Source organism: Heterodontus francisci, chromosome 27 (assembly GCF_036365525.1).
Source record: "Heterodontus francisci isolate sHetFra1 chromosome 27, sHetFra1.hap1, whole genome shotgun sequence".
Lineage (NCBI taxonomy): Eukaryota > Metazoa > Chordata > Chondrichthyes > Heterodontiformes > Heterodontidae > Heterodontus > Heterodontus francisci.
The window spans coordinates 40,691,565-40,711,061 of record NC_090397.1 but is presented as its reverse complement, the minus strand read 5'-3'; the positions used below and the strand labels follow the sequence as shown (position 1 = coordinate 40,711,061).

The following is a 19,497-nucleotide window of genomic DNA, read 5'->3' as shown; positions in this document are numbered from 1 at the left end:
AAGGGGAAAAGTTTGAAGCAATATCTGTTAGTTATTTACTGTTCTTTGAGTTCAATGTGGAGTCTTTCGTTGCTGGTAAGTCCTGCTACTCGTTGGGGCACAGTTCATGCTTCAACTTGTTTCGATGTCGGAATCTTTTCTCTCTTGAGGTGTATGTGTCTTCCGTGGGTTCGGTGGCTTGGGAAAAAGCAAGAGAGACAGCCAGGAGAGGGGCTTCCTTGCTCCAGCTTCAGTTGCAAAACTGCCTTCTGTTCCTTTTGGTGTGGCACAATTCAAAAAACCAAGTTAGCCAGCAGGTCAGTCATGTAACTAACTGGCTTAACCACTTCTGCGTTTGTGGATTGTATTATCCTATCAGGCCCTAGAATGCGCTTCCTTACATCTTCAATGTCTGGTGAGCAAAATCCATTTGGGTTAATTGGAGCAGGGAATAGTCCTTTGTCTCCACAAGCAGCATCTCTTAGTATGCAAATGTCCTTCCAGCCGTAATATCTGGTGATCTCTTTAACAAGTCATTTCTTCACTCCAGCAACAGTTTAAAATTGATGTTCATAGGACGAAATTAATATGCCTCATTCTTGGCAGGTCTGCATGACAATATGGTCCTCCCCTTGACAATCAATGGCATTACCATCACCAAATCCCCCACCATCAACATCCTGGGCATTATCATTGTTCAGAAACTCAACTGGAACCAGTCACATAAATGCTGTGGTAACTGAAACAAGTTAGACACTGAGTATTCTGTGGTGAGTGGCTCACCACCTGACTCTCCAAAGCCTGTCCACCAGCAACAGGGTATAGTTGAGCATTGTGGTGGAACAATCTACATTTACCTAGATGAATTGAGCTGCAGGTGCAACAACATGCACAAGCCTAAACATTCCCACCAGCGTATCGTGTGTGCAATGTACACCACCTACACAATGCTTTACTGGCTTTGTGACAGTTCTGCTTAATTCTGGAGACTGTATTCAAGTATTGTGCACTCTCCTCCCAGGCTTCCCCTCTTGGTCCTTCACTTGGAAATCTTGACCTCAATTCCAAATATAAACCTCCTCTGGCACTAATAAGTTTTGTTTTTTTTAGCTTTTTCTGTTCATTGTGCCATTTTCTGATTAGCAGAACTACTCTGGTGAATACTTAATTGGGTTAAGGGGCTTATTTTATGTTTGTTTCATAGTGATAATTACTGATCACTGAGGGAGTGGTGTAAAATGGCTGTTGGTAAGTTACAAAAATGGAGCACTATTCGCTTAGTGTGGCCTAGAGAGCATTGTCAACACAAATCCATTTAAAGTCCTTTCAATCTCATGGCAAAAATATGGCATCCTATTTCTTCTACAGTGCCAGAAGATATATTGCATGATCCTACATAATGCTGTATTTCAAATTACTGTGGCTGCTGTTTGGGAATGTGCACTGAACAAAAAAATGTGACGAGCTCCTAAATTACAGAAATGCCCATTTTCGCATACAGATTCCAAAGGGTATCACAATCGTGCTAAATGAACTAAATAAGATACAAGTGAGAACTTTTCAGGTAACTGCCTAGGAATCTTTCTTCTTGTACGTCACAGTATCTTTTGTGCTAGAACAGTATTAGTGGTATGCTGAGTCTAAGTTTCTACTGTTTTATTTCTTTAGCTCTGCCTATGATACAAGAACACGACAGAAGGTAGCTATAAAAAAGCTATCAAGACCATTTCAGTCTCTGATTCATGCAAGGAGGACATACAGGGAGCTGAGATTGTTAAAGCACATGAAACATGAAAATGTAAGTGAATATTTTATTACAAAATTTGCTGACTATATGTAGCAACATTATAATTACAATCAAATAGATGCTTATGATTTTGTTTCACTGTGATTCTTCAGTTACTTTTATTCTTACAAATAAAACATAAATATGAGATGTTTTAACAATGTAAATTGTGTTATGATTACTTTGATGTTCATTTGACGATGCAGTCTTCAATTCCCACCCACTCTATTGTTCTTTTTTCTTCTTTAGAAAGTCTTCAGGGTAATTTTTGACACTGCAATCTCAATGGAGAACTTAACACGTTGAAAATGCCTAATGGAAATTGAGGTGAACAGTGCCCATGATTATCAATGCATAACAGTCGGGAGATTATGGACACTGTGTACCTGATTTTCCAGTGCACTCCCTCTGTGAAACACTAAAGTTGGAAATTTGCCCCACCTATATCATATAATATTTACCAAGTGGGTGAGCAAGCGCTGTCCTTCAGACTTGTACCAATTTCATTCTATCACTGGTTGCTCGGCGACCTCTAAGAGCTGCCCTCAAATTTATCCTCCTTTACTAACACCTTGGTCCACAGCCCTACCAGCACATTCCTTCCATCACATGGGTGGGAGTCTGCCAGAAGGGCCATACATTAGGCCAAGGCCCAGATAGGCCCAGTCCCCGTCTAACATAAGAGTTCCTCTTTGGCTTAGTGGGGGCAGAGCATCAGAACACCTCAAACAAATCCGTCATTCCTGTGTTGGAAATTCCCACTTTCCTCTGGAATCAGACAGAGTTAGTGGAGGTACAGCTGAGGAGACTAAGCTTGCTGATCTGCCAAAGGGAAGAAATGGAGCCCAACTGGGGTTGAGGCCAGGATCAACTTCTGGGCCCTCTAAGCAATATGCCCACTTACAGGGGGGTGCATGGGGCAGGGGAGAGTGGGCGGGTAAATGCACGTTTGCAGAAAATTCAGCCTGCTTCACCCTCCTCTTCAGCCACACTTTTGGGCCTCTTCACTGGATAGGCAGCTGTCGCTGCCGTGAAAAACAGGCATTTTGACAGGGTCAGTGTCAGAGATCTAGGTTGGTATGTCTCAACACCTATGACAGAATGTGCCCTCCTTATCTTCAATCTCCTGGAGCAGACAATATGTACATTTAATATCCTTTGTTCCTTGCCAGCTGCATCGTGCACATCTGGAGAGATTTCTCAGATGGTGGGCTGAATTTTCCCATGAGCTTCAGGATCCTGACATTGGGGCCAAATGAGGGTCCCAGAACCACACGCGTTGGTCCTGCTGCCAGCAAGGATATTCTGGGAGGCAGCCTCTTAATTGGCCACCTCCAAGCTTGCTGTTCCGTCAAAGGTCTGGACCCAGAGGCCAGAGGTCCAGCAGCTCTGAAGCCTCGGCAGCCCCATTGGGAGCGGAGGGCACTGCTGAGGCACGTCTGAGATAAAGAGGGGGCCTCATCATTGGAGGCACCCTTGGAGCGGTAAGTTTAAAATAACAATTCAGAGGGGCCTAGCAGGCAGGCCCCGTGGATCGGAGGGGAAATCCTTCCAGATGGCTCATTGAGGCAGTAGGGACTGCCTTTCCTGCCCGCAGCCCCCTCTTTGCCCAGACTGCCGCAGGGAGACCGTCTCCATGGAGCTGGCAGCCTCCCACGCAGCTCGGCGGGTGGTGGAGAAGCTGCTGTACCGCTGGCAAAATGCCAGCGGGCCATCTAAATTGCCCCTAAATGGGGCATTAAATATGCTGATTGGCTGCCTGCTTCTGCAGTGTGGGCAGCCAATCTAGGTCTCTGCCGTCTGCTGAGAAACTTCCTAGACGGTGGGAATGCGTCGGGGAGCTGTCCCAACGTGGCCCCGCACTATTTTCCCAGCCTCCCCTCCCCCCACTCCACCCATCCACCACCACCCCCCGCCTTGCCACCTCCACTCCTGCTACCCGGGAGCTGGGAAAATTCTGCCCGTGTCTCCCTCCTCTGCCTCACTCCTTCAGGTTAAGTTTTCATAGTTTCATCGTGAATCTGTCTTTTCTCTCTATGGCTGAATTTTTCCACAAGATTGCTGTGTTGACAGCTGTTCAGAGTGTTCCTTGTTAGATTTCAGGAATTGACTGGCTCATTGTTGTATTTAACAGTGCTTCTTTGCATTAATTAATGTGGCTTCCCACTGGATGGGCCACTGTGCAGGTGTTAAAGCGTTGAAAATAATAAAACGTGTTAACCAACTTTCTTTATAAACCTGCAGAATTCAACAGTAATGCTCAGTTAACCCTTTAATACCAAATCAACAGTAATTTCTAGACTGTTATCTTTAACCCTTTAGTCTTTCAAATAATGAATAATAACATTAATAACATGATTTTATACTTCTAGAATGACCTTGAATGTCAGAAGAGTCATTGACAAAATCTAGTCACATGCCTAATTCCATTCCAGACATGTATGAACAACAAAGGAGAGATAATATCCTTCCAATATACTTAACAGCACACAAAATACTAGACTCGTTCATCTAGTGACTGAGGTACAGGTGCCATCTCTGAGGCACACAGAACAGAGAAGCCCCAGGTTTCATACTTAGTTTGTGCTGGCTTAGCTGCTCTCAGACAGAGAAGCGTTAAGAGCACAAAAGCTGGGTTAGGAAAGGAAAAAAAGAGTTAGAGTTCCCATTCCTGATCACTTTAAAATGTGCCCTTCGTCAACAGTTGATACATGGCTGCGAGGTAAGGTTAGGATCAGACCCAGCTGTGTTGTTTCTCATTGCTTATTGACACTCATTGTTAAAGTACAAGTGCACAGTCTCAATCAATGGGTGGGAATCAGAAACTTTCCCAATCCAATCTGCAGTCAGACAGGGCTGTCCTCTCTGCCCTGTCTTGTTTGTTTGCTGTATCGAACCTTTTGCTGAGTCCATTAGGAAGGATGAGAGCATAAGAGGGGTGACAATCCCAGGCAGTGGAGGCACTCAGGTAAAAACCTCCCTGTACAAGGACGACGTCGCTGTCTTCCGTTCGGATCCGTTGTCTGTTCGCAGACTGATGAGCATCTGCGACCAGTTCGAACTGGCCTCGGGAGCCAAAGTTAACCACGGCAAGAGTGAGGCCATGTTCTTTGGGAACTGGGCCAACCGATCCTTTGTCCCCTTCACCGTCAGGTCAGACTACCTGAAGGTGCTGGGGATATGGTTCGGAAGGGCCGGGGTGTGCTCCAAAACCTGGAAGGAGCGAGTAACCAGGGTACACCATAAACTGAGCATCTGAGAGCAGCGATCTCTCTCCATTATGGGTAAGAACCTGGTCATTAGGTGCGAGGCGCTCACGTTATTGCTGTATGTGGCACAGATCTGACCCATACCCCATTCCTGTGCCATGGCGGTCACCCATTTACCACTTCATCTGGGGATCCAAAATGGTCCGGGTCCAGAGGGACACGATGTTCAAACCTCTGGATAAGGGCGGGAAAAATGTACCCAACGTCGCCCTCATCCTGATGACCACTTTCATGTGCAGCTGCATTAAGCTGTGCATAGAGCCCCGGTATGCAAACACCAAGTGTCACTACGTGCTGAGGTTATCTCTGTCCCCGGTGTTGCGAAGGATGGGTCCTGTCACATTGCCGCGGAATGCTCCATCCAATTGGACCATGCCGTACCACCTATCCTTCGTGGGAAAGTTTCTGTGGGAAAACACCTTTGACCACCAGTCCATCAGGCAGTGGTCTGCACGGAATGGCCTCAAGGCCCTACGGGAAAAGGAGATGGTGGATCCGGTCGGATGGTTCCCCGAGCAGACTGCCAAAGTCATTTGGCAGAATGCCTCATCACCAGAACTTTCAACCAAGTACCAAGACGTAGCTTGGCTGGTGGTGAGAAGGGCCCTCCCAGTCAGAACCTTCCTGCATGCCCGGAGTCTCGCCCCCTCCGCATGCTGTCCTCGAGGTGGCTGTGGTGGGGAAGAGACAGTTGCCCACCTCCTTCTGGAATGTGTCTTTCCAAAGCAGGTGTGGAAAGAGATGCAGTGGTTCATCCCAAGTAGCTCTGAAACACATGAGTCTGTGCTCTACGGGCTGTTGCCAGGAACGCACACCGAGATAAACATCAACTGCTGCTGGAGGACCATCAATTCGGTGAAAGACGCTCTTTGGTCTGCCCGAAACTTGCTGGTCTTCCAGCGCAAAGAGTTGTCCACAACCGAGTGTTGCAGACTGGCACATTCCGAGGTCCAGGACTACGTGCTGAGAGACGCACTAAAGCTTGGGACAGCCGCTGCAAAGACTCAATGGGGAAAGACCACATTGTAAGGTTCTCCCACCAAAGTGAACTGAGGGGCTGGACCCATGGGAAACCCCACGGGCTGTATACACCAAATATGAGTTTGCTGTAAAATGTACATGGCATGTAAAATGGAATGGAAGGGTTGTGAGGCAACTCACTCCTGTATTGAAGAAAACTGATTTCTTTTGCACTTTTTGGAATGTCAACTTGGTGCTGTTTTGAAATGTATTTTTTCCAGATTTTTATGAATAAAGTATATTTTGGGGGAAAGAAGTACAAGTGAATTAATGGCTGCCTGTTACCCATGGAACCTTAGATCTCCAAGGCAATCAGTGCCATCAGGACATTAGGAAACAGTTTAATGGGCAAGTGTACCATGTGATATGACATTATAGCATACAAACCAAGAATATCCTATTGCTGAGTAGCTTGATCTATAACAAATTAATGGTCAGAGAGCTGCAATTGGTCTCAGTGTGCCTAGCAAATCAACCCACATCTGATTACCATCACTGATTCCTGCTGGAAGGGTGAATGACTCTTGAAGACTGGAGGGGCCCTTGACTGATGCTGCCCAGGCGCATATCTGAAGACAGGTCATTTGGAGAGCCTTTGCAATGGAACTCGAACCAAGACTGACTTGCTGCCCTTAGGAGAGAAGAATGTCAGAAAAAAATATTCATCTTTAGTCTTTGAAGAACATTTATTAATTTAATTTACAGAAATAGGTTTTCCTTCCTGTCCATTTCCTAAACCTTACTGATAAGTTTTTGGACTGATGGCTTGCAGCTAATTAATTCGTTCTGAATATGTGACTCACATGACTACTTAGTCTCATAAGAAGGAAATACCATATTATTTGGTTTTGGCAGAGTTAAATTATAATAACCTTTAAGGAGAGAAATACAATTCAATGAATGTAGATTTTCTTATCATTTTTAACATTTTATTAAAGACTTACATACCACAATCTTAGAAAATTTTAACAGGTGCTTAAAATAGTCACAAAAGTATTAGATGGCTGCATTGGAGGATTAATGGCTACTTTATTAAGTCTTTAATTGGTGGCTGTCCATTGTCTCCCAAATGGGTCTGTAATAATTTTACCATTCTTAAATATGGAAGCTGTGTAAAATCTAAAAGGTCATCCCATAAACTGTATTACTCTGTTGATTTCTTTTAGGTAATTGGATTGTTAGATGTCTTTACACCTGCAGTTACACTGGAGAACTTCCGTGAAGTGTAAGTTGAATAGAATTTAAGATACAGACTATGGTGAAGATTTCTTCTGTTTGGTATTCGTTGCTCACCAATTTATATCAGAAAGACTCTGCTCTCCTCTGGGGCAGCCTCGGAATGAGACTTACCCCTGAGAATGGCCCACAAGTGATTCTGAACAAGAGGACTTAAACAGTTTATAGCAGCAAAAGACTGCTGCAGGTTTGGGGATAAATTTGGACTTGTTTTGTGACTTATGAATAAGACATCACTTGCTTAGTTTTTTTGGTTGTGGTTCATTACATCCTCAGAATTGCTTGGTAAAATCCTATACTATGTGATGTATTGGTCAAGCTAGGAGAAGGATGAAGAACTGACACTGTCTGCGTTTCCTTGCTTGAATCACACTTCCTCCAGCTGCATGTTAAGAGAGCACCACTAATGGTGGTCACAAAGTGGTCAACAGCTCAGTCTCCTGGCTAGAGTAGAAATGGAGCAATCAGTGGTCATTTGAGCAGTCAGGGTTTTGTGGTTAAATGCTGTTGCAACATGTGTCTTTTTGGAAAACAAATGCTACTTTTAAAAAAAAAATCTGGTCTGGCAGCTCATGAAAGTGCTGCAATTTTTAAAATATTATAAGATGTATATAACATTGAGCGTTCATTTTAACTGTTTGGACATAATGGGCTGAATGACCTCTTTCTATTCTGTAAACTTCTACTGTTCAATGTTAGGCACAATTTCAGTGCATCACATTTTATAATTAATAACCACCAGTGTGGAATTGGAGAGGGGAGTTTGAATATCAGTTTATTCTGACCAGGAATAGCTCTGAGTTGGTGAATGATGAGATCTACCCCTGGGATTGGTGTCCTTGGCCAAAAGCCAGAGCCAGGTAAAAGAGCTTTGATAATTCATACCAGCAAAAGCAGCCAGGGTTTACAGACAAACCTGGACTTGTACTTTACTATAGAGGAGATGTAGCTAATTAGTTTCACTACGATTAGTTAATTTTGTCTCAAAAATCTGCATAACACTCGGTATATAATTTAGGCAATGTTCAAATGATTTGTATCACAATGATGCTCTCATTGGCAAAGCAAAGGCATCTGTCACATTGCTCCTTATTGAAGTTAAGGTGTGAAAAGTGCTCCCTGAAGACCTGATGTAGATATGGCTTCTAGTGCAGTGTCCTCCTCTCCCTGCTGCTCCCACTCTCCTCTGTCTTCTTTGCTGCTCCCCCTCATTCTCCAGCCCTACTATGACAAAAGCAGTCCAGCAAGGAGTCACAATTCATTTATAGGAAATGGCAAAAAAAAAAGTACCTAGAAATAAACCATGAGCCTAAAAGGACAAACCACCAACTAGCCCCTGTTCAGGGGATGAGCCCTTTAAGCAGCCCTCTTGCATGGTGATCTTGACTGTTAATGCCATGATTTGCTGAACAAAAATATCTTGTGGCGATCAGACCCTTATTTAAATATTATACTGGGTAGTTTTAATATTTATTTTGTGCACCATGAGCAGGCACACACTGCTCACTATATTGGATTTTTAGGCACTTGTTTCACAGCTCTAAAATGGGTGCAGAGCCATGAAATTTCTCAGCTCTCATCCAAACTTTTCCCACTGCAATTCTACCCTATTGCCAATGGAGGCACGGAAGCAGCATCACTGGCAAGAGATGTACTTGCAAAGGCAGTTTCCATTATGAATATGGACGTAGACATTTATAACAGAAATATAAATACATGGACAGAATGATACAAAATGGGCACTGTATTATGTCTGTGCATCTGATTCAATTACCCTCATAACCTTACCCCACTTCACCTGAAGACGACTCTTGGTCCTGACTCTGTATGTACAATTCAACAAAAGATTTTCTAGTAATAGGAAACAATAATAGGCTTTGGATAGATTGTGTTCCTTCTCAGAGCCACGCATTGGGAGTGAGAGCTGGTAATCTATTGCCAATATTTCTGTTGGTGTTTCTTTAAATTGCTGCAGGGAAAAGCACAAGAGTTGCCCAAGATAACTTGTCTTTATAGAAGGAAGCAGTTGAGGTCCATTTCCTGCATTTCTCAACTGCAGATTCAGGAATAGAAATGTATTACATGGGAAACTGTAAGGCTGAACAGAAACTCTACCAACTTGTGACAGCACATTGAAATATTCTGATGTACTATTAACATTATTCCTAAAGAAGCCATTTTAAAAATGTTTCTTCAAGTATTTACTGACCTATTTTTCGCTTCTTGATCTCCATTAGAAATTATAAACTTAGGAACAGAAGTAGGCTATTCAGCCCCTCAAGGCTGTTCTGCCATTCAATAAGATCATGGCTGATCTGTATCTTAACTCCACTTACCCACCTTAGTTCCATAAAAATCTATCAGTCAGTTTTGAAACTTTCAATTGGCCGAGCCTCAACAGCTTATTTATAAAAATAAAATCCACATTTTTTAAGGTTCTATTTTGTAGTAGGAAAGGGAATGTTACTGAAACTCAATGATTATGATGCTGGAAAATCCACACTATGACATGTCAGAGAAACTACTGCATGTTTGGGGAAAGGATTTAAATGATTAAAATGGCCTGTATTTGCCTCATCAAAGAGTACTGCAAAGGTTGATAGTGTGTCTGCCAAACTTTTTTTGTGAAAAACATTTGTCTAAAGCCAGTTGTATTTTTACTACTTTAGGTATTTGGTGACAAACCTAATGGGTGCAGACTTGAATAACATAGTCAAGTGTCAGAAGCTGACAGATGATCATGTGCAGTTTCTTGTGTATCAGTTACTCAGGGGACTTAAGGTACAGTAAATGATGTACTATATATAGAAACAAAATGAGACTAACAATAGACAATTAAGAAGGGCATGTGATGCTCATTGCTGTCTCCCTTTCTATCCTATGCATACTTTGTGTTATTTCAATATTATTTATGTATTTCTGCATCTTCTGTCAACTTTGTCCTGTCTCATGTTCCAACCTTATGCTACGTGAGACACAATGACGGAGTCCAATCGTAGCCCACATACCTGCATAAGTCATTGCCCCAGCAGCGACACATTTTCTGCCATGATTTAAGCACTGGTCTCAGTGTAACTAATTTACAATAGTTCTTTTTAAGTATTCCCAATGTCAAAGGCTATAATTCAGTGTACAGGTATTTTAAAATTATTATTTAAGGTATTTCATTGGTGAGAATACTATTACCAATCTCAGTTACATACAGACACAGGAGCTTTAGAAGTCACTGCAGAAAACATGGTATAAACTTTTAGTGATACAGACTAAATGGAATATATCATCATGCATTGATTAGTTGGTGAAAATATTACCATAGTTATCAGTAAATACATCTCCTACATTCATTTATGAATGAAAGCTAAAATGATCTTTCGTACGTGATATGAAAAGTTCCAGTGTGTACGCCACCGGCCTTCAACAAATGGAAAAGCACATGCCTATTGAAAAGAATCTTTTAACTGGAAAAAAAAAGAATTTAAATATGACAGAACATTAACCTGCCTTTACTGTCCACAGATGCTGCTTGACTTGCTGTGCATTTTGAGCTTTTCTAGTTTTTCTTGCAAATATTCAGCTTTTGCAGTTTTTTCTTTCTTCTCCATTTTTTATTTATCACCAGGACCTACAAAACTTACATTCACTTATGTCACTCACATGCTGCAGATTGCTTACATAAACTAAAGAATCACCATGGCCAGGTTATTCTCTTTATTGGCAAGACATTCCTGCTGGCAAAAGTACTTTTATCAGTGGGAAATGGACAAACTGGACCCAAAAATTGCATGCAAACCATGGCACACAAGATTCCTGATCTGATTGTCAACTACCAAGTGCTTTCTCTTGCACATAAAGGGCTCTATTCCATCAATGGCACTTGGTCAGTGACCAGAAACATCCTGTCATGTAGGTCAATGATGCTTCCTGGGCAACAGTCACAAAGCTACCATTTTTTCTAGGTTTGTTTGATAAGGTAGGCAGACTGCAAGGATGGATATTTGGAGACCAAACCTGCCCTCCTCTCCTTTGATTCCAGGCAATTGCAGCAACCACAGACAGCATCAGAGTTGGTCTTGCTTAAACGTTCAGAATGATCTTACCTTCTGTACAGTGGGCTATAGTGTCAGCTATAGCTCAGTTGGTAGTAACAGGTCTGCGTTCAAATCCCATTCCAAAGACTTGAACACAAAAAAATCTAGGCTGCACTCCAGGAAGTACTGAGGGAGTGCCACACTATTGGAGGTGCCTTCTTTTGAATGAGACAGTAAACTGAAGCCCTGTCTGCCCTGTCAAGTGGGTGTAAAAGATCTCACAGCACTATATCAAAAAAGAGCAGGGAAATTATCCCTGGTGCCCTGACCACTATTTCTCCCTCTATCAACATTCCAAAAAATAGATTATCTGGTCCATATCACACTGCTGTTTGTGGGAGCTTGCTGTGCACAAACTGGCTGCCACATTTCCTACATTACAACAGTAACTACACTTCAAAAGTACATAATTGGCTGTAAAGCACTTTGTGAAGCTGTGAAAGGCAAATGCAAGTCTTTTTTTTATACAAAACTGAACCCCTGCACTTTAGCCTTCAGCACATGACAATACCTCCTCTCCTCACAGTCTTAATATCTGCACTCCTCACAGTCTCGTCTTTTCTTAATCAGACAGACTCCACCATTGGTTTAAGCAGAATCCATCAGTTCAACCTGGCAATGATCCCTGCTGAGTTCAAAATAGAGTTATTTCAACAGCAAAATGTCTGAACAATCATTAGAATATTCAACTAAAAAGAAAAAAAAAACTGAAAATTCTGGAAATCTGAAATAAGAACAGAAAAATACTGGCATTAGTAGGTCAGTCAGTATCTGTGGAGACAACAGACAAGTTAAAGTCTCCATTTAACCTTTTTTCAGAATGGTAAACAATCTTTCATTGTTTGAAGCACAGTTCTTTAGACACCCCAAATATCGCCCAGCCCTGCTTGTGAATTTAAGACCATAAGTGCTAAATTTAGTTGAATAGTTGCATATTTAACATGCACTACACCAAGGACCCCCCCCCCCCCCCACTCACCTGCCCCTCCATGGAAGCATTGTCAGAGATCTCAACTCCAGGCAATGTTTTAAAAAAATTGACAGTGTCCCAGGAAAGCTGATATCTCTACATTGATTGTAAATATAGGCTTTGTGACACTGATTGATTTTTGACACCTTATTTGGTGTATTTTCGAAGGCGCCGAATGTAACTACTTTTCAAGTCAAAATTATTTCTCCTGGAAATGTTAGATGTTTTAAACATGAAAATAAAAGTGGTTGTCAATCTTCAATAAGTCAAAATAAATAGGTTAATACATTAAATTTATGTAGAGTAATTGCAAACCCACGGTGCTGTTTTGAACCGGTCAAAAAAAGGATTTTTTAGTGCAAATAAAAATAGTGTGAATATCAAGAAAAAAATAAAGTTCACAAAGGTATGGTTTCCAGGAACAGGCATGGAGAGCTGAATTTTACAACTGCCTGCAGACTGGGTGGCCATTGTACCCTTCATTTGGACCAACAGATGTTGAGCACTCTACGAAAGATGGTGTAGGTTCTTTTCCCAGTAACGAGGCCTCAACTATGTGTGTTAAAACAAATTGAAAGCAGCTAAGTTTCAGAATATAACCAGGCACTGCAGCTCACACTCGAACGAGCATTATACATCACAGCAGTATGCTGCAGTAAAATCCTAAATGAGGGAACCTCAGTATAATTTGTTTAAATTAAGAAAGCTCATCAATATTTCCACACAGTCTGTTTGCGCTAAGGTAGGAACAATAATGCCCCGTTAATGCAGTCACACATAGGAACATTTTCTTTTATTTCAAAATGCAATGGCAGCTTGCCTTGAGAAAAATAAACCTTTATATAGAAATGTTCAGAAAGTTCATTTGAGGGAACCTTATGGGGGGAATTTTATGCTCTCCCTCCCTGTCGAGTTTCGAGGTGCGGAGAGCAGAAAATTGGATGGGAAAGTGGCGGTGGGGGGGGGGGGGCACCCCGCCACCTTCTCGTCTCCACCCAAATCAAGTCCAGGACAGGAAGGCCTGTGAACGGCCTTCCCGCCCCACCACCAATTGAGGCCCTTAAGTGGACAATTAATGCCCAATTAAGGGCCTCATCTAGCTGTCAGTGGAATTAGCCTAGCAATGGGCGGGCTTGTCACCACACAGGGAACACACCAAGCAAACCCGTGCGTATTGCTTGCCAGGCTCCAGAGTGGGTAGGGGTCTCTCGTTAAAGGGCACAGTGCCTGAACAAAGGACCTGGCATCAGAAAGTGGGGGGCCTGCTGAGAGCCACCCACCCTGCCCTTGCTGCCCACCCCCCCTTCCCCACAATCCCCACCCCGCAAAACCCCTCATGCCCTGGGTCCCTCGCTGATCCATAGCTACCAGTGGGTCCACAGTGGCGCTGCTCAGTGGAAGCTGCCGACCTTTCATTGGCTGGCAGCTCTCAACAGGTGGGACTTTCATCGCCGCGATCCTTGATCCCAGGGAAAGCCCGCCACTGTCTACTTAAATGCCTAATTGGCGCTCGATCTGCCAGGCCTTTCACAGAGGAGGCGATGCGGGGCTCTCACTGGTGCTTTTGCCAGCAGTCATGACCCCCATTGCCTGAATAAAATCCAGGCCCTAGTTTTAAAAGCCAGATTTTAGCTATTTATTGATGACATGTAATTTCCTCGGGAAAATACCAAATGGAAGCACCTGTAACTACAATTTTCAGAAACCATCAGCCCATCTTAAAACCTTTCTGCCTCAAGTTTCTGAGCAACCAACAGTAGAGGAGAAAAGCCTTCTATATATAGGCACTGTTCGCCTTCCAACTGATCAGTTTGTTCTGACAACCTCCACTTGTGGCTTTGAAGTGATCTGAAGGGTTAATATTAGTCATCTCTCCCTCTGATTTTCCTTGGGAGAAGCTGACAGATGGGTCGGCAGGCTGATGTTAGGTCAACTGTCAGCTTGTTAAGCTGACTGCAAAAATCAACATTTTCTGGAAGGGGCAGGCAACATGATGTACAGTATAAGTACTTAATCTATGTTATAAAATTGCCACTACATCACTATTCTGGATCCTGCACAACTACCAACATTTGCTGCTTCTCATTTTGGCACTGTGACTTTTATTTTGATGATACCTCTGTACGATCACTGTCCAACCCTTGAGCGTAGATGTACTGGTGCTTGCAGCAGATCTCCGAAAGGCACTTTAAAATCCATGAGTGCTATGCAGAAATGTTCAGCTAGGTCACTGTGTGGGCCAAAACTCACCACACATGAAGAGAGTGTACAAATCAATGGGAGCAGTTGTGTGAGAAACTTCGGAGGATCTCCCATAATGAACATTCCTGGCCAGTTAAGCCTGACAGGAGTTTCTACGGTTACATTACTTTCTTAATATTTTCTCTTCATCCCTTTGTTACTGACGACTCTGTGTCACACACGAATCGTAGCCATAAAAGTGGGCAATCTACCAACTGCCAGGGGTCCAGCAACACTGCTTTGAAATAAACCTCTGGAACATTTCCAACAGCAGCCATGGTGACTCTTTCCCTTATGGGAAAGCACAGACTGTGCCCACATCCGCTGCATTTATGAGGGTAAATGAGACCTGTTGCATGTACACTCACTCCTTGGCCAAAGCCAAAGCTGGCTCCTTGCTTTCAGTACCTTCCCCAAGACCCCTACCTACCCCCTTGTAGGCTCACACTGGCTACGTCAGCCTCATTTGATAAGTGTCGTACAACAAATTAATCAGCGTCGACAAATGTTTGACTTCTCTAGGTTGACTCTTTCCCTCCCTCTTTCTTGTTTTCCATCCTCTCTAATCTCTCCTGATTGTTTGGAAAAAAAACAGTTGTTCAAACTTTATTAGGCAGACTTTTCTTTATTGCCTTTTACAGTTTATCCAACTGTAAATGAAAATAACATGGTTGATTTCAACAAGGAAAATCTGCCGCTTTCAAGTTTCATTTTAGAATATACAAATGTGATGAGGCTTTTGATTTACAGTGTCATTCTTTTTCCTGTTTTTCTTCTGACAGTATATCCATTCAGCTGGTATCATTCACAGAGTAAGTTTAGTTTTTATAATGCACTGTACCCTGTGTAAAATGTTTGTTTTCACATCATGTACTGCTTAAGTGGAAGTTGACCAAAATAAGCCAGATCAGTAAAGAATAAGTAAACAACCAAATCAGTTAAAGACCTGGGGCCCATAGAGGGGTGGTAGTTTCACCATATGGTGACCTAAGTGTCTGACCCCCATTTGAGTTTCTAGTTGTTTAGTATTGACTGGCACCCTGCCAGTTTCATTGCATCTTAGGCTAGATGGGGTCAGCAAAAGGCAGCCTTCCCAGTTGTTTTTCAAAGCTGGTAGGTTCAGCTGTCAACAGATGCAAAGTTTTGAAAATGGCCCTCATTTATATGAAGACCAATTTCCCAGTGGCCCAGTGGGGGGAAACCACTTAGGACAGAGATGAGGAGAAATTTCTTTACTCAGAGGGTTGTGAATCTTTGGAATTCTCTACCCCAGAGGACTGTGAAAGCTCAGTCATTGAGTATGTTTAAAGTAGAGATTGATAGATTTCTGAATACCGATGACATAAAGAGATATGAGGATAGTGTGGGGAAAAGGCATTGAAGTGGATGATCAGCCATGATCGTATTGAATGGTGGGGCAGGCTTGATGGGCTGAATGGCCTACTCCTGCTATGTTCCTATGTTCTTATGTTCCTGTGTTCCATGACTTTAGCCTTGGAGTGTTTCAGGCCATGAACATGGCCTAGAAGGGTCTTCTAGATCCCACTCCTACCATTTCAATGCATTGTATGCTAGTATATTGCCAGTATACTGTACCTAGAAGCACAGAAGGAATGAGCATCCAGAATTCCAGTGGATGACACTATCCCATCCCATCCTCCCTCCTTTTAATGTGCCAGGCTGCAGGGGGCAGACAACAACCATGCATTCCTGCCTCCACAGGATCCCTTTTAATTTGCCCCACCCACCGCCTCAGGCTCACCCGTCCAGTGTTAGAGCAAAGCACAGAAATTCCACTGAGAAGATCTGGATGGGGACATATTTGGGCCATGTATATGGCTTCAAACAGGTACCTTGTATTACAGCTTTGAAGCATGATAAGGGGCTATATAAATGCAAATATTATCATAATTAGATTCCAGTTGGAGCTCCTGGTTCTGGGAAGATTATTTCAATAGCTAGTACAGGATAAGGTTAAAGCCAGTAGGAATGGTGACAGTGAATGTTTGCATAGATCTAACAATATTACAGCTATGGAATCCAAAGAAATAAATACTGTAACAGGAACAGATTGTTAACCAAAACTACAGGACAAGGTTTATTTCTTCATGCTATAAGGTTTATCAAGTAATAATGACAGAAGTAGTGTGATAAGAAAATGCAGGATGACTGCAGTTATAAAGGAAATGAATTGCAGAACCTATGTAATATAGTCCTGTTTATGCACTCCAAAGCATTTATTGTTTCTATATCAGTTTGGACTTGTGATAAATATTACTTTCCATTTGCAGGACCTGAAACCAAGCAATTTAGCAGTAAACGAGGACTGTGAACTACGAGTAAGGACAACATCGATTCCTTGCTATTTAATTTAGCTCTCAGAACAATTTTTCTTTCTTTCTTTACGTCCCCCTCCACCTCTTCCCTCTTAACATTTAGTTCAATATTGTTGTTCTAACTTAGATTCTAGATTTCGGGTTGGCACGGCAGACCGACGATGAAATGACTGGTTACGTAGCGACTAGATGGTATCGAGCTCCAGAAATAATGTTAAACTGGATGCATTATAATCAGACAGGTAAAAGTGGCACTTACTCCTAAGGAAACAGTGCACAACTTCTTTCATCACTGCCAAGGGTTATTTTAATGTGGATTGTAGGATAAACGTTCCAGTCTCTGGGTTTTATTATGGGACACTTGGAGTCTTTTTTTTTTTTACAAATGGTCGACCCTGCCAGATCTCTGGGTTTGGACTCATTACATTTAACGCCCTTATCCATCCCGGACTGGGCCTCCCACCAGGAGCTCACAAGATTGTGGGTAGCAAATCTGGCGCATTAACAGTTGCAAGTTAAAAAAATGAATGGGATGATTTTTTTACCATCTTTTGGTATACTTTCAGTTTGTAATCATGGCACATTTTTTTGTGTGTCAGAAAAATTGGGCAGAAGCCATTTCCAGCATAGAATAGCTCCCCCTTTGCATTTTCTGGCCCTCCCCAGTGTGTGTCGGCTGAGGAAACAAAATTAAACACATGGAATTGGGGTAATATACTGCAATGGATTGAGAATTGGTTAACAAGCAGAGAGTAGGAATAAATGGGTCATTCTCAGGATGGCAGGCTGTTACTAGAGGGGCACCGCAAGGATCAATGCTTGGGCCACAGATGTTTGTAATCTATATAAATGACTTGGATATGGTGACCAATAGTAATATTTCCAAGTTTGATGAGACAAAACTAGGAAGGAATGGAAGTTGTGAGGAGGATGCAAGGAGGCTTCAAGGGGATTTGGACAGGCTAAGTGAATGGGCAAGAACATGGCAGATGGAATATAATGTGAATAAGTGTAAAGTGATCCACTTTGATAGAAAAAACAGAAAGGCAGAGTATTTCTTAAATGGAGAGGGGTTGGGAAGTGTTGAAAAGTGTCCAAAGAGACCTGGGTGTCCTTATTCATGAGTCACTAAAAGCTTGTATGCAGGTGCAGCAAGCAATTAAAAAGGCAAAAGGTATGTTGGCCTTCATTGCAAGGGGATTTGAGTAAAGATGTATTGCTTCAATTGTATAAAGCATTGGTGAGACTGCACCTGGAGTATTGTGTACAGTTTTGGTCTCCTTATCTAAGGAAAGATATACTTGCCATAGAGAGAGTGCAACGGAGGTTCACCAGACTCATCCTTTGAATGGCGGGATTGTCTTATGAGGGGAGATTGCAGAAACTGGGCCTGTATTCTCTAGAGTTTCAAAGAATGAGAGGTGATCTCATTGAAACTTACAAAATTCTTACAGGGTAGATCTGGATAGGATGTTTCCTCTGGCTGGTGAGGCTAGAACCAGGGGACAGAGTCTCAGAATAAGGGGCAGCCCATTTAAGACTGAGACGAGGAGGAATTTCTTTACTCAGAGGTTGGAGAATCTGTGGAATTCTCAATGCCAGAGGGCTGTGGAAACTCAATAATTGAGCATGTTCAAGACAGAAATCGATAGATTTCTGAATACTAACAATATTAAGGGATATGGGGATAGTTGGAAAAAATGGCGCAGAGGTAGATGATCAGCCATGCTCGGCTCAGCAGACTCGATGGGCTGAATGGCCTACTTCTCCTATGATCCCCAAGTGCCATCATTTACATATAGAGAGCTAATGGCACTGGAGCTCGGAGTTTCCTGCTTTTACATTCGCACTGCACTGAATGAAACCTAAATTAAGATGGAAAATACATTGGGCTGAATTTTACTAGCTCACCGTCCATCTTGGCGGCAAGCTTCAAAGATGGTGGCGCACATGCGCAGGATTTACTCCGTGGAGCTGCCGCAATATTAAACGCAGCGACTCATTAACATGGCTGGGGAGAACCACCCCCCTCCCAATGACATGGAAGGGTACAGGCAGTTTGTCCCCGGCAATGGCGTCTGGCGCCATTGCGCAGGCGTCTATGCCATTTTTAAAGTGCTTCCAGCCCTTCAATGTTTAAAGTTACATGGCTGTTAAAAATTAAATTAAGTTATCCCCTCCCTCTCCCACCCCTGCACCAAATATCAAATGTATTTCTTGCCCTGTCCCCCCAAAAATAACTTACTTTGTGCTCCCGACCTCTTCCCCCCCACCCCGACAAAGTTAATAAACTGTGAACTTTACCCCTTCTCACCACCCCCTAGACCAATTGAAAATGTTTAACCCCGCTCCTCCCCACCCACCCTGAAAACTTTCCTTACCCCCCTTCCCAACCAGTGTTCCGCCTCGGAATAGAGATCCGAAGGAGCGGGAACGCCGGCCGCGAATGTGGAACCTGGATCAATGGTGAGAGCAGTTAAGTATTTAATTCATTAGTTTAAATACATTACCATAATCAAATTGTGATACCACCGCCAGGCAGTGGGGGGCCGGCACGAGGCCTCACCATTGC

At 42.9% G+C, this 19,497-nt stretch overlaps 2 protein-coding genes across 5 annotated transcripts in view; one reads left to right on the top strand and one right to left on the bottom strand.

Annotated features, from left to right (window-relative positions):
- LOC137384760 (voltage-dependent calcium channel subunit alpha-2/delta-1) overlaps positions 1-19,497 on the bottom strand; it is an 891,951-nt gene that overhangs the window by 845,304 nt on the left and 27,150 nt on the right. The gene's annotated exons all lie outside the window — the stretch shown is intronic.
- mapk11 (mitogen-activated protein kinase 11) overlaps positions 1-19,497 on the top strand; it is a 50,531-nt gene that overhangs the window by 14,525 nt on the left and 16,509 nt on the right. The window contains exons 2-7 of one of the 2 annotated variants that reach the window (XM_068059190.1): positions 1,648-1,777; positions 7,221-7,279; positions 9,960-10,071; positions 15,372-15,401; positions 16,881-16,928; positions 17,053-17,167. In XM_068059190.1, the coding sequence (XP_067915291.1) occupies positions 1,648-1,777; positions 7,221-7,279; positions 9,960-10,071; positions 15,372-15,401; positions 16,881-16,928; positions 17,053-17,167 (494 nt within the window). The remainder of the gene's footprint in view (positions 1-1,647; positions 1,778-7,220; positions 7,280-9,959; positions 10,072-15,371; positions 15,402-16,880; positions 16,929-17,052; positions 17,168-19,497) is intronic. The other variant, XM_068059191.1, reaches the window with a different exon arrangement.